The 13,616-nt window shown below is 65.7% G+C and overlaps 1 protein-coding gene across 5 annotated transcripts in view; it reads left to right on the forward strand.

Moving 5' to 3' along the window:
• Positions 1 to 13,337, forward strand: part of COL6A2 (collagen type VI alpha 2 chain) — a 37,374-nt gene extending 24,037 nt beyond the window's left edge. For 2 of the 5 annotated variants that reach the window (XM_067739720.1, XM_067739722.1), the window contains 20 exons: positions 28 to 60; positions 387 to 452; positions 1,029 to 1,082; positions 1,512 to 1,574; positions 1,841 to 1,903; positions 2,159 to 2,248; positions 2,919 to 2,981; positions 3,549 to 3,615; positions 3,843 to 3,901; positions 4,216 to 4,278; positions 4,529 to 4,579; positions 4,885 to 4,920; positions 5,164 to 5,226; positions 5,327 to 5,389; positions 5,564 to 5,599; positions 5,781 to 5,826; positions 6,161 to 6,313; positions 6,486 to 6,938; positions 7,047 to 7,085; positions 12,255 to 13,337. In XM_067739720.1, coding sequence (XP_067595821.1) covers positions 28 to 60; positions 387 to 452; positions 1,029 to 1,082; positions 1,512 to 1,574; positions 1,841 to 1,903; positions 2,159 to 2,248; positions 2,919 to 2,981; positions 3,549 to 3,615; positions 3,843 to 3,901; positions 4,216 to 4,278; positions 4,529 to 4,579; positions 4,885 to 4,920; positions 5,164 to 5,226; positions 5,327 to 5,389; positions 5,564 to 5,599; positions 5,781 to 5,826; positions 6,161 to 6,313; positions 6,486 to 6,938; positions 7,047 to 7,085; positions 12,255 to 12,853 — 2,160 coding nt within the window. In that variant the 3' untranslated portion in view covers positions 12,854 to 13,337. Of the gene's footprint in view, positions 1 to 27; positions 61 to 282; positions 310 to 386; positions 453 to 1,028; positions 1,083 to 1,511; positions 1,575 to 1,840; positions 1,904 to 2,158; positions 2,249 to 2,918; positions 2,982 to 3,548; positions 3,616 to 3,842; positions 3,902 to 4,215; positions 4,279 to 4,528; positions 4,580 to 4,884; positions 4,921 to 5,163; positions 5,227 to 5,326; positions 5,390 to 5,563; positions 5,600 to 5,780; positions 5,827 to 6,160; positions 6,314 to 6,485; positions 6,939 to 7,046; positions 7,086 to 9,955; positions 11,088 to 12,254 lie in introns of those variants that run through there. The other 3 variants (XM_067739721.1, XM_067739724.1, XM_067739723.1) reach the window with 3 other exon arrangements.
• The last annotated feature ends 279 nt before the right edge of the window (positions 13,338 to 13,616 follow it).

A 13,616-nucleotide genomic window follows, 5' to 3' on the forward strand; every position in this document is an offset into this window, starting at 1 on the left:
GCTGCTTTTCTTTCCTTCCGACCTCAGGGTGTTCCTGGTTTCAAAGGAGAGAAGGTGAGAGTGGACTCTGGGCGGCCAGACCTCACATGGCCCCAACCCTGGCAGCAGTGTCCGGCAGCGAGCCGGGGGTCCGTGCTGGGGCATGGGACCCGGTGTCGTGCTGGTAGTAGCCTTCTGGGGCCGCTCTGGCCTCGTGTTTTGTCCAAGGGTAGACTTGGGCCTAATGCAGTGGCATCTGTGATGTGTCAGCAGCGCTAACTAGCCTCATTTCCTCCTGTGCAGGGCGAGTTGGGAGCCGAAGGGCGAAAGGTGAGTGGACAGGCGGGCGGGGGCAGGGCGCCTACCTCCCCACTGCTCAGAAGGAAGGAGCATCGGGGCTAACAGAGTCCCTCCTCCCTCTCCTCCAGGGCGCCCCCGGCCTGGCGGGCAAGAACGGGACGGATGGACAGAAGGTAGAGTGCGCTGGGGCTGCGTCCCTGGGCGGAGCAAGGGTGCCCGCGAAATGACAACCACGCCCTCGAGACTCCCAGGTCTTTCCAGGGGCCAGGCCTCTGGGCATCTCTGGCCACTGCGCGCAACCTGTGGCTTGGGTGGCCCGTGGTTGCATCTACCCAGTGGACACAGGACACACGGGAACCTTGCAAGAGCGGAAGTGGACATTTGCTCCTGAAAAGCAGGGCCGGCCTTGCAGGAATCTCCCTGCCTGGCCTGCAGACCCCACGTCTGGCCTGACTGGTGGTTCACACACGTGCACAGGTGCACACAAACAGCACACACACAAATGTCACAGGTGAGCACGCACCATGCATGCACGCACACATGCACACTCCTGGAGGGTACCACAGGCACTCATGCTCCCGGCTGCAACCCCGGAGACTCTGGACCGCCACCCTGACAGCCACTGACGCACACGTCCACAGTGGGGTGCCCGGTGCACATAGACCCGGCACCACTGACCTCTGTCATCGGGGCTTGTGTCCTCCGAATCCTGGCCCTGACGCACTTTCTGCTCCCCTCTTCTCCTTCAGGGCAAGTTGGGGCGCATCGGACCTCCTGGCTGCAAGGGAGACGCCGGGGATCGGGTGAGCACAGCGTCGAGGCTTTGCGTCGAGCCCCTGGCCCTGAGAGATGCTGGGCGCCAGGCGGGGATGGGGAGGGCAGCCACCAGCCCTGCAAGCTGCAGCGGGAAGCCAGTAGCTGGGCTCCTCCCTCCAGCCCCTGCCTCGCCTGTCCCGGAACCCCGCCAGGGTTCAGCCGGGGTTGGGGTCACAACATGACGAATGGCCTCAGGGGCTCCCGGGTCAGGTGGAGGGTGGCTGCTTCCAGAGTCCCGAGGGGCTCCCGGGCCAGCGGCTTGTCCAGTCTGCCCACCCAGGCCGGGGGTCCCGGCAGCCAGTCCAACGATGGGGTGCTGGTCACCCTGCCCCTGGTCAGCTGGCCCTGACCCCACAGGGAAGATGCAAGCGCAGCTCCCGGCCAGAGCCCCAGCACAAGCCTCTCCCTTCTTGCAGGGCCCAGATGGTTACGTGGGGGAAGCCGGCAGCCCTGGGGAGCCGGGAGATCAAGGCTCCAAGGTAGGCGGCCTGGCCAAGGTGGCGGGCCGGCCAGAGCAGAGGGGGTCGCCAGCCTCCTGGGGGCCTTCTCCCTGCCCGTAGCACTGGGCCGAGACGCCCAGCAGAGAGGCCCTGGCCCTGCAAACCAGGCAGGGGGCCGTGGGTGCCCACACGGGGACCTGCTCCACAGACACGGGAGGGGAAGCGCGTGCCCCCAGCCCCGCCGGGGTCCTGCCTCACTGCTGGCATCTGAAGAGCATGAGGCTGATTTCTCCAAACCTTTCCAGGGGGACCCTGGCCGCCCGGGACGCAGAGGGCCCCCGGGGGAAAACGGGGCAAAAGGAAGCAAGGCAAGTGTTCCCGGCGGGCTCCGGCTGCACTCCCGTGGTGCCCCATGGCGGGGGGTGGGCAGGCAGGCCAGCCCTGGGCCCTGAGCGCCCCCAGCTTGTCTGTCCCTGCTGCCAGGTGACGGCGCACCGCACCGCGAGGGAAACACGGCCCCACCGGAGACGGCGGGCATGCGTCCGCACGGGCTGGGCCCTGCCCACAGGTGTCCGCCCGCCTGGGCAGGTCACGGCCGTAGCTGAGCTGTCTCTTCCCCACAGGGCTACCAAGGCAACACCGGAGCCCCAGGAAGTCCCGGTCTGAAAGGAGCCAAGGGTGGGCCTGGGCCCCGAGGCCCCAAAGGCGAGCCCGTGAGTTCACCCGCGCACAGGCCCTGGGCACCCCGGCCGGCCTGCCGCACCCTCCCTCAGGGCTGCCTCAGCGCGCGCTGCTCTGGGCCTCTGGGCCCAGCGTCCTCCAGCCTCTCCAGCTGAGCCTCCTGGCCCCCGCATGGCAGCCGCCACGGAGGGCCGCTGAGGAGTGGCTTGCGGGGCCCAGGCACGCCCCTGCCGGACGCGGTGCCCATTAAGCGGCCCCGGGGCCCCACCTGCCCCGCTGGCAGGACCCCCCGAGGGCTCAACCTAGACCCAAGCACACACTCTGCAGGTCCACACGGCAACCGCACCCAGCCGTCCCTGAGGGTCTCGCCACGGGATGGGTGGAGCCCAGTCCCAGGGCTGACCCCCAGAGGGGACGCATCCCGATCCGGAGGGAACAGAGGGACTTCGCGAAGAGCTGGTCCAAGCTCGGTCCCAGTCACGTCACCTGAACTCCCGGACTTACAAGCTCACCAGCCCCCGTCATTTCTTAAATCCTTGTCTGGGACCAAACCGACCCAGCAGAGGACAGGGTCTAGGCTGAGGCCCTCTGGAGGGGCCCCCAGACCCCACAGCCAGAGTCCTTGTGGGGAGAACAGAGTGTCGGGTTCCAGTGGGGCTCCCACCCTGGAACCCCACACTCCCACGTGCCTGTTCTCTGCAGGGGCGCAGGGGAGACCCTGGAATCAAGGGCAGCCCAGGCAGCGATGGCCCCAAGGGCGAGAAGGTGAGTGTCCGCACGGGGGAGTCTCGGGCGCTGTCTGCCGTGTCTGTGTCTACACCGGAGTCTCACCGTGGTGCCAGTGGAGCCCCTGTGACGAGGGATGACCAACGCCCCCTCCACGGTCCACCTAGGAGAACAAAGGCAACCCCCGGGGCCTGGCCGTCAGGGTGCACTCCCTGCAGGGTCTGGGAGAGCAGTAGTTACTCCCTGATCAGAGGCCTGGGCAAGGACGGTTCCACGCACGCCATGCACAGCTGTGCAGGCTGTGCACTGCTCCACCCCCCAGCATCCCCCCCCGCCCCGCACACATGTGCTCCTGTAGCTGGCGCAGGAGGTCTTTGTCTTTGTGGTGAAATCCAAGGGCAGCCATTTGCCTGTGAGATGTGGGGGAAGGTCTCACAGGAGGGGCTCCCTCCTCTGGGACTGGTGACCCCTGCCCTGCTGCATGAGGCCAAGCGGGTAGGCCTGCTGTTCCAGCACCACCCTCCACCATCTGGGGCCTCATCCCCGGGGAGCTCATGATGCCCTCTCCTCACCTCCCCCAGACTAACCTGGCCTCTCTTCCCACAGGGGGACCCTGGCCCTGAGGGGCCCCGGGGCCTGGCTGGAGAGGTTGGCAACAAAGGAGCCAAGGCAAGTGGGGCAGCGGGTGGGCAGCCACAAAGGCCACATACCCTCCTGGGGTGGCACCGCCAGGGCCCCCTGCCCCTCTCCTGCCCTCCACCCTGCAGACCCTGCCTGGGGCCACTGGGGTCAGGGCTAAGGACCTTTTGGAGGGCAGCAGGGCCCCCTGCCCTTGCCGAAGTCCACAGTGAGTGACAACAGCGTCTCTGAAGTGCCCTTGTCTCTTTTCTCTCCAGGGAGACCGAGGTTTACCTGGACCCAGAGGTCCCCAAGGGACTGTTGGAGAGCCCGGGAAGCAGGTCAGTAGCAGGATGCCTGGGAGGGCCCATGGCTTTGCGTCCTCCTGTCCTCGGGCAGGCAGGATACTGTCCGCACAGTAAACCTGGGCAGCGGGACAGGGAGCCAAGGGCCTCCACGCACCTCACTCCGCCATCCTGCCCTGAGGGGCCAGGCTTTACCAGGCGGGGGTGTGCCGGGGGAGCCGGGACGTAGCACGCAGAGAGGAGAGACCCTCAGGACGGCCAGCCCTGCGGGGCAGCGGTGCTGCCTGGGGGTCAGAGCTGGATGAGGTCAGCCCGTCTGTGCCGACTCCCTGCTCCCTTTCTGCCCTCAGGGATCTCGGGGAGACCCTGGGGATGCTGGCCCCCGCGGAGACTCGGGACAGCCCGGCCCCAAGGTATGCCCCCTCCCCACCCGGCAGGCAGGTTGGGCCAGGGCTCCTGAGTAAGGCTGCCGGGAGCATGCCTTGGCGAGGGAGGGTATCAGGGGCCTGGGCAGCAACCTCCCATCCCAGCCCGTGTTCTCACCCTCGGGGTGGCGTGCCCTCCCAAGGCGGGCCCTGCCCACCCACCCCCAGTCCAGGCCGACTGACTCCGTCCCCGCCTTTCCCACCGGCCCTGCCCTGACTGGCCCCCCGTGTCCCCTAGGGAGACCCCGGCAGGCCTGGCTTCAGCTACCCGGGGCCCCGAGGAGCGCCTGTAAGTCCTGGGGGGGCAGGGGCTGGGGAGGGGGTGGGCACTGTCGGGAGGGCCTTCCATTGACTGGAAGGCTCCCGCTACTTCCTGCCAGGGCCCCCCGCCGGGCCCAGGGTGAGGCTGGGGTTGGGGGCAGGGGGTGACAATCAAGAGCAGAGCCAGGTCCCCCGGGAATCGAATGTTCTCCCGTAGCCTCTGTGGCTCTGTACGGATTTCGATGCCCAAGCCCACCCGTCAGGGAAGGGAGGGGGCTGCATGGCCATCACCCCTCAGCCCAGTGCTGAGTGACCCCTGTGTTTGCTTCCCAGGGAGAGAAGGGCGAGCCTGGCCCCCGCGGCCCCGAGGTACGTACCGCGGGGTGGTCTGTGCAGCCGGCCTCCGTGCTGAGCTCTGCTGGTGGGAGCGGGCCGCGCCCTGAAATGCCGCCCTGTGGGGCTGCATCTGACAGCCCCGCACTGCTGAGTACAGGTTCCTCCTGAAAAGGCGTGTCCCTCTTGGGCAGATCCCTGGAGGGCTGGGGGACGGCAGGGGAGCAGTGCCAGCTGCCGAGCTCTCTGCGTTGTTAACACGGGTGTCCTGTGTCACAGGGGGGCAGAGGTGACTTTGGGTCCAAAGGAAAACCCGGGAGGAAAGGCCAGAAGGGCGAGCCTGTGAGTACCTCTGCGCCCTGTTGACGGTTGCCCGGGGCAGGGCCGCGTGGGGGGACCACCCAAGGTACTGCTGGAGCCCACCTGCCCTTTTCCTTCTCAGGCAGATCCTGGTCCCCCTGGTGAGCCAGGCCCGCGGGGGCAGAGAGGAGCGCCAGGACCCGAGGTAGGTCAGTCGCCCATCCCTTTGGCCCTCGGGCCACGGTCCCTGGGCCATCCAGGCCAACGGGCACCCCGAACCATGCAGGGGTCCTGGAGTGGCCACGTGAGAATAAGTCCAGCCCTCCCAGCCTCGGCCATGACAGGTGTCACCTCTCACTGATATCCTTCCTCCTTCCAGGGAGAGCCTGGCCCCCCAGGAGACCCCGGCCTCACGGTAGGTTTCAGTCGGGGTGGGACTCAGGGTCCTTCTCCCTCCTAAAAATCTGAAGGGCAGGTCAGCAGGGGTGAGGTCAGAGCAGGGGGTGGGCAGGGACCACAGGCTTCCTGCAGAAGCGCTTCCAGCCCCTCCCCAGGGTTTGCGCTCTGGGCTGGGGGCTGACCCCGCTGTGTCACAGGAGTGCGACGTCATGACCTACGTGAGGGAGACGTGCGGGTGCTGTGGTGAGTCGCGGCCCCCACGCGGCTGGACTGGGACACTTGTGTCCTTGGGGGCTCTTGTCCCGGGGTCAGGGTCATCTGTCCGAGTCCTCCCCTCCCGCTCACGTTCAGTGTTTCCCACGGTGCACCTGGCTGCACGCCCCTGGGGTCTCAGGCTGTCTCCCTGGGCCGGGGGTCAGCGTTGTCACCCGCCCGCCCCTCCCCGCCTGCTCGCCACGCCCTCCGCTCGTCACGCGCCCCGCTCACCCCGCCCCGAACGCTCACCCCTCCCTGCCTGCTCGCCGCGCCCTCCTCTAGCCACGCCCCCGCTCACCCCGCCCCGCCCGCCCCCCCGCAGACTGTGAGAAGCGCTGTGGCGCTCTGGACGTGGTGTTCGTCATCGACAGCTCCGAGAGCATTGGCTACACCAACTTCACCCTGGAGAAGAACTTCGTCATCAACGTGGTCAACAGGCTGGGGGCCATCGCCAAGGACCCCAAGTCGGAGACGGGTCAGCGGCACCGCAGTTGGGGGGGCGGTCCGGCGGGGCAGGGGGCACCAGGCCGCATTCTCGAGCAGAGGGGCCGCAGGACGCCTGAGGTCCGGGTAGAAATCCACGGGAGTGGTCTCGGAGGGGTCCTAGCTCTGCCGAGGGCCGCCGTCACGCCCGCGCCCGCCCGCAGGGACCCGCGTGGGCGTCGTGCAGTACAGCCACGAAGGCACCTTCGAGGCCATCCAGCTGGACGACGAGCGCATCGACTCACTGTCCAGCTTCAAGGAGGCCGTCAAGAACCTTGAGTGGATCGCGGGCGGCACCTGGACGCCCTCAGCCCTCAAGTTCGCCTACAACCAGCTCATCAAGGAGAGCCGGCGCCAGAAGACCCGCGTGTTCGCGGTGGTCATCACAGATGGCCGCCACGACCCCCGCGACGATGACCTCAACCTGCGGGCGCTGTGCAACCACGACGTGACGGTGACGGCCATCGGCATCGGGGACATGTTCCACGAGAAGCACGAGAGCGAGAACCTATACTCCATCGCCTGCGACAAGCCGCAGCAGGTGCGCAACATGACGCTTTTCTCCGACCTGGTGGCCGAGAAGTTCATCGACGACATGGAGGACGTGCTGTGCCCGGGTGAGTCCGGAGGAGAGGAGGGGAGGGGCGTGTGGCCGGGGAGGGGCCAGGTCTCCGCAGGCCTCCGAGGGAGCCACCGGGACCCCCACCTCTTTTCCTCTCTCCTAGACCCCCAGATCGTGTGCCCGGAACTTCCCTGCCAAACAGGTAACGCGGGCACCGCTGGCCCCCCAGGAAAGCCAGCAGCCAGGGCCAGGGGGAGGGTTGTGCAGGGACCCTAGGAATTGCCACTGCAGCCGCCCCAGTGAGAAGCCTCGGATTCCAGACCCGCGGTGGCCTGGTCTCCGGGACCCCGGCACTTCTGAGGAGGGGGCTCAGGGTGCAGTTGACGTCTGGAGTCGCTCGGCCACCCCACCCACCTGGCGCATGTGGGGAGGGGGTGCGCTAAGCTCTCGGGCCGCTGGTCTCGAACACAGATTCACGGCCTCTTGGGCTGAGGTGCCCAGAGGCACAGACACCCCAGGGCCGCCCGGCTCCTGCAGGCGGAAGCCCTGGATCCAGTAAGTGAAATGGCTGGTCTTAAACCCTCAGGGAGGCGAACACATCCAGAGCCACCGGGGCAGCTGCAGAGCGGGCCTCTGCCCTGACGCCCTGAGCTGCTGCCTGGCGGCTGGGGTTTGCTCTTCCCTCCAGAGCAGATGTGTTTAGGGGACCGTGCCTCGAGCCCTATGTGGTTGCACTAGAGTGGGAGGCTGGGGGCTGGGGTCCCTCGGGGCGGGGAAGGGGCAGGATGCATCGACCAGCTCCTCTGGGCATCCTGCTGCTGCCTCGGAGGGGCCCCCAGGGCCGGCTCTGGGTGGTGGGTCCTCCGCAGCAGGCGGGGGGCAGGGTAGTCGGGCTGGACTGTTGGCAGGTCCAACACCGATGGGAACCTTGGGGCCTGCGTCCACATCCATGTCTGCCACAAGGTCAGTGTTCCGGCAGGCTCCTCCCAGGCGTCAGGGGGCCCCGGGCAGGTTCAAAGGCGCCAAGGCCGCCTGAGGTAAGGGACCGTGTTGAGTTGGGGACGGGGGTCCACACACTTATTCTGACAGAGAACTTCCAAGGAAGTGCTCGCCAAGATTGTACCAATGACTATGCCATGGCCGTTGGCAAGCTGTGGGGTCATCCCAGAGACGGCCTGGGCTTGGGGGCCCCAGAGTCAGCTGAAGACGGTTGTGTGTGGCACCCAGAGCCACCCCAAACCCCAGAGGCTGGCCCAATAGCGCCAACCCCAGTCTCCCCCGGGGGCTAAAGGGGGTTGGGTCCACGCAGAGACCCAACTAACCCCTGGTCTGTGCCCCTGCCCTCAGGGTGCCTGACTCCTCCCAGGGTGTGGATGCCGTGGTCAGCTTGGCCCCTCGAGGGCAGAAACCTGACCCAGCCCCTGGTGCCAGGGCCCCGCGGTGATTTTGCTGGGGACGCTGTGAATTTCTCGCCATGGGGGAGTCCGCTGAGGGTCTCTGTAGATGTTCGTTATCAAGCTGAGGGTCCCCCATTCCTAGGTACTGAGAGTCTGTCGTGAACGAGTGTGGGATCTTGTCAGAGGCTTTTTCTGCACCTGTTGACACGATCAGTTGGTTTTTCCTCTTTAGCTTTGCTGATGTGATGGATTATGTCCATTGAGTTTTGAGCGCTGAACCAGCCTTCCAGACTTGGGATAGATCCCACTTGGTCATGACGTATAATACATATATATTGTTAGAGTTGATTGCTAATATTCTATTGAGGATTTTTGCATCTGTGTTTGTGAGAGATCTTGGGCTGTCGTGCCCTTTCTTGTGATGTCTTTGGTTTTGATGCTGAGTAATGCTGGTGATCTCGCTTCCCCTGAGCCTCCAGGACCTGACAGTGAAAGGGAACAGCCCCCTTAGGGACCCCTCCCCTGTTCTCCTAAGTCCCCCCCTCTGCTAAACGCACAATCTCCTTCTCCTTTAAAGCGATTTGAAATTTCCCAGTAAATTAGACATTGTGCCCAGAAGGGAAGGAAGGAGCTGTAACGACAGAATATGCGTTTACAAATGGCCTTCTTGACACGAGTGGACCCTGGCGCGCTCGCTGAGGGCTGCGCAGATGGGGCGCTGGGTGGACGCGGCCTGCCCTGGCACAGCCCTGACCTACTGGGCCAAATGGCCCCTTCTACCCAGAGGCTCAGCCACATCCTGGGCTTGGACCAGGGCAGGGGGGCAGCTCAACTGGGGCAGAACCACGAGGCTGGCAAAGAGCAACAAAGGCGGACGCCAGGCAAAGGCGGCCAAGGCAGGTCTTCTTCCGCGACAGCTGCTGCGGGAGGGGGAGAGCCAGGGAGACCCGAGCCCTGCCCCCCACGCCAAGGCAGGAGGCTCCGGAAGGCTGGGCGCCCCAAAGGAAGGGCGCAGGGCAGGGCTGGGGCTGTGAGGCCGGGCCACCCGGGCGAGCTAACTGGACGTGTCCGAGGCACCCTGCGGACAGGAGGCCGTGTTGCGCCTGGAGCGAGGGGCCCGGAGGGTAGGCCCTGACCTCCCCCAGGACGGGATGGGACGGGAAGGGGAGAGCGTGGGGCTCCCTGAGCATTTGCTCTCTGGTCCTCAGGGCAACAGCGCAGGGCAGGGAGGTTTACATCTGAAGGTGAAGGGCGGAGGATTTGTAATCACACGCCGGCTAGAGAAACCACCCTGAGAGGGGCTCTGGGAGCCCAGGTGCCTATCACAGGCCGGGCTGGAACAGGCAGGAAGTTGTCCCAGTAGTACTGAGTATTTTAAGGGGCTGGGGTCGTCCCAGGGCAGGGCCGCCAGAACCCGGTTAGCCTCAGCAGCCGTCTGTGCCAAGAGTCTTGCAGTTCTTGAGCTTCTGCTCCCCGTCTCCTCCGGGCTCCCCAAAGCCCCATTTGCTTCGCCTTGGCACCCCGTGCTGACCACGGGGGAGCTGCAGCCTCCCCGGCTCCTCGTCCGACCCCCTCGCTGGCCTCTTGGTCCCTCCTCGTCTCCGAGGAGAGAGGCAGCTGGAGCCCCGATCACGCCGACCAAGTCCCTGAAAAGCTTCTCTGGAATCCCCCGCAGATGGACCGCGGCCTGGCGGCGAGCCCCCGGTCACCTTCCTCCGCACGGAAGAGGGCCCGGATGCCTCCTTCCCCAGGACCATCCCCCTGATCCAAAAGTTGCTAAACGCCACGGAGCTCACACAGGACCCAGCCGCCTACTCCAGGCTGGTGGCTGTGCTGGTCTACACCGCGGAGCGGGCCAAGTTCGCCACAGGAGGCGAACGGCAGGACTGGATGGACCTGTTCATTGACGCCTTTAAGCTGGTGCACAGGGACATCGTGGGGGACCCCGAGACCGTGCTGGCGCTCTGCTGAGCCCACAGGGTGCGGCCCCCCAGCTGCAGGAGCTCCCAGGGGCTGCCTACCTTACACTGCGGGGCTGAAGACAGCAGGAAGCTGTTCTCTTGGTCTGGAGGCCGGAAGTCCAAAAGCAAGGTGTCCCAGGGCCGCGCGCCCTCTGGGCCTCTAAGGGAGGCCCTTCCTGCCTCTCCAGCTCCCGTCTCTGCTCTGTGGACACCTGGCCTCTCCCCTTCCCCCCCGCCCCGCCCTGCCCCGGCCTCCCTCCTACAGGGACACTTGTGTGGCATTTAGGGCTGGATAATCCAGGAGGGTCTCCCCATTTCATGGGAATTATTAGTTGAATTCCGTCTGCAAAGCCCTTTTGCCATGTAAGGTCATAGTCACAGGCTCCAGGATTAGGACGTAGGCATCTCTTCGGGGCCGTTATTTAGCCGAAAAGAAAGAGGGAAGACCAGAGCCTCATAAACGGCCCCAACTCCCGGATTCACCTCTGGCCTCCGTGCCCAGGTCACCCCTTGTGCGCTTCTCTCGCCCCCCTGGTTGATATATCAAGAACCCCCCCAAACCAGCAGTCCCCGCGTTTCTGACTCTGACCACAGGGACTTACTTAGAGGCCCAGGGGCACACAGGGAATTCGCTGGGCAGCTCCAGCTCCAGCTCCAGCTCTGTGGGTTTAAGCCAAAGCTGCTCTTCATCTGCACTGCCGTATAAATAAGCTCCTTTAAAAAAAAAAAATCTGCCGGAAACACTCGCTCCTCCGCGGGTAGCCCAGTACTGCAGGTGACACACCCAAGAGTGTCCTTCAGGTGCTGTGAGTGCATCTCATACGTTCTATAAAAGCTGAAAAACAAGGAGTGTGAATGTGTGCTGTGGTCAGCGACCTGCTGGGGCGAACTGCTTGCTCGCCTGGACCTCGGGGATTGCCCATGCAGGGGGGCACCTGGTGCCTGCGGGGCCCACGCGGGATCCTGAGCCCCTCGTGGTTGGTGCCACAGGTCAGGACCTCCTTCCGATGGGATCCCTGTGCTCCCGGCCCTGGGTCAGCACGCCTGGGCTGTGAGCGGAGTCCTCTCCTGCCCAGGTCAGGAGGGTGCCCATGGGGCTGAGAGCTGGACCCACGAGGGAGGACCAGCCCCGCCGCTGCCGAGCCCCGTCGGCCGTTAGAGCTGAGATCTCGGGAGGGGCTTGGCTGCGCGTTCCTGGACGGAGACCCAGCCTGTGGTCCCGTGCGCGGAGCGGGTTTTCAGGCTGTGCAGAGGCGCCCACGTCCCTCAGAGGCCCAGCCTCAGCCCTGGTGGCAGCCTTGCCCTCACACTGTCCAGTATGTCCTGGGCTGGTGACTGCCCGGAAGAGGCAAGGGTCTCAGGTAAACGGGGAGTCACCCGGGCTGCCACACCTGTGCCCACTGCCCACCAAAGCCTGAGCCAGTCGAGGGGACACAGGCCCCTTCTCTCCCTGATGCTCCCAGGGCTGGGAGAAATACGGCCCAGCCTCCAGAGGTGGGTCCTCGCATCTGGGGATCTCCATGAGGTCTTTGTACACGATCACAGGTGTGATGACACCTCTCTCCCCCACCCCTACTACCCATGCCCTGTGGTCCTTTGGGCGCATCCAGTTCTTGGGCCAAAAGAAGGGGCTTTACTGATGATCCCTGCCTGCCTGCCCGCGAGGCCTGAAGGAGGTCGCTGGGCAGGAATGGTGCTGGGAGAGTGGAAAGGGACCCCGCAGCCTCAGGTTTGGGGACATTTCCTGGTGGGAGCACAACCAGGAGAGACGGTGTCGGTCCCAGGGAGACAGGGTGGGAGCCTGGACCCACGTCCTGGGTGCTGTGGAGGGCTCCCGACCTCCGGTGACCTTGGGTGAAGTTCCAGCGGTCTGAGTGGCTCCTGTGGGTGCGGTATGCGCCGAGAGGCGGGCGCAGGGCGTGGCCGGGGCGGGCGTGGCCCGGGGGGCGCGGCCGGGGCGGGGCAGCGGGGCCTCACCCAGGTCGCCCGCGCACCACCCCGTCTCGCCCCCAGAGCTGTACGTGGCCCAGTGCACCCAGCGGCCCGTGGACATCGTCTTCCTGCTGGACGGCTCCGAGCGACTGGGCGAGCAGAACTTCCGCAAGGCGCGGCGCTTCGTGGAGGAGGTGTCCCGGCGGCTGACCCTGGCGCGCAGGGACGACGACCCGCTCAACGCGCGCGTGGCGCTGCTGCAGTTTGGAGGCCCACGCGAGCAGCAGGTGGCCTTCCCGCTGACCTCCAACCTGACCGTCATCCAGGAGGCGCTGGCGAGCGCGCGCTACCTCAACTCCTTCTCGCACGTGGGCACGGGCATCGTGCACGCCATCAACCAGGTGGTGCACGGAGCGCAGGCCGGGGCGCGCCGCCACGCCGAGCTGAACTTCGTGTTCCTCACGGACGGCGTCACGGGCAACGACAGCCTGGAGGAGGCGGTGCACTCCATGCGCAAGCAGAACGTGGTGCCCACCGTGGTGGCCGTGGGCAGCGACGTGGACGCGGACGTGCTCTCCAAGATCAGCCTGGGTGACCCGGCCGCCGTCTTCCGCGAGAAGGACTACGACAGCCTGGCCCAGCCTGGCTTCTTCGACAGGTTCATCCGCTGGATCTGCTAGCGCCCCCTGCCCGCCCCCACCACCAGCCCCGCGACCCCTGCCCCACGGGTGCTGTCCTCCTGTCCGTGGTGCTACTCAGACCCCACCTGAGAGGTCCAGCGCACTGACGGCTCAGTCTCTCCACGTGTGGGTGTAAAGTCAGGAGCGGAGGACCCCCGCCCACCCCAGCTCCTACCGGGGACCCCGCAGCCCTGGACACACTGAGCGCACTGTCCCTCCTCACCATCCACCCTTGTCCTGCCCTCTGTGCCTTCCCAGGACCCCAGAGGCTTCACGGGGAGCACGTCTGGGGCTGGCCTCCCTCAGCCCAGCCTCATTCCCAGACTTGTCCTCCCGCGAGTGCCCTCCAGAGGCTCTCTGCCAGCCCTCGGGCCCCGCTCCCAGGTCTCTGGGCGTCACCTCGCCCATCAGACTGAGCTGTGACAGCAGGCCCTGCACCTCCCTGTGTGCACACACCCCAGTCCAATAAAGGCTTTGAACCCCGCTTGCTCCCCAGCTTCCAAGTGTCTGTGCCAGTGGGGATGCTGAGACCGTTCACAGAAGCCCCAGGACTGATCATACCCCGGGGTCCCCCGGATTGCTCTGTGCACCCAGAGGGTGCCGGGCCTGGCCCCCTGTCCTTACAGGCACCCCACTCCCAAGGGCACCGACTGGATGGCCTCAACCGTGGAATCCACCTTTGTCTAGTTGGCTTTGGGCTGAAAACAAAGTATTTGGTCAGTGAAGTCTCACTCTGTCCCCAAAACGGGGCCAGAGAACTTTA

The sequence above is a fragment of the Pseudorca crassidens genome, chromosome 5 (genome assembly GCF_039906515.1).
Source record: "Pseudorca crassidens isolate mPseCra1 chromosome 5, mPseCra1.hap1, whole genome shotgun sequence".
NCBI lineage: Eukaryota > Metazoa > Chordata > Mammalia > Artiodactyla > Delphinidae > Pseudorca > Pseudorca crassidens.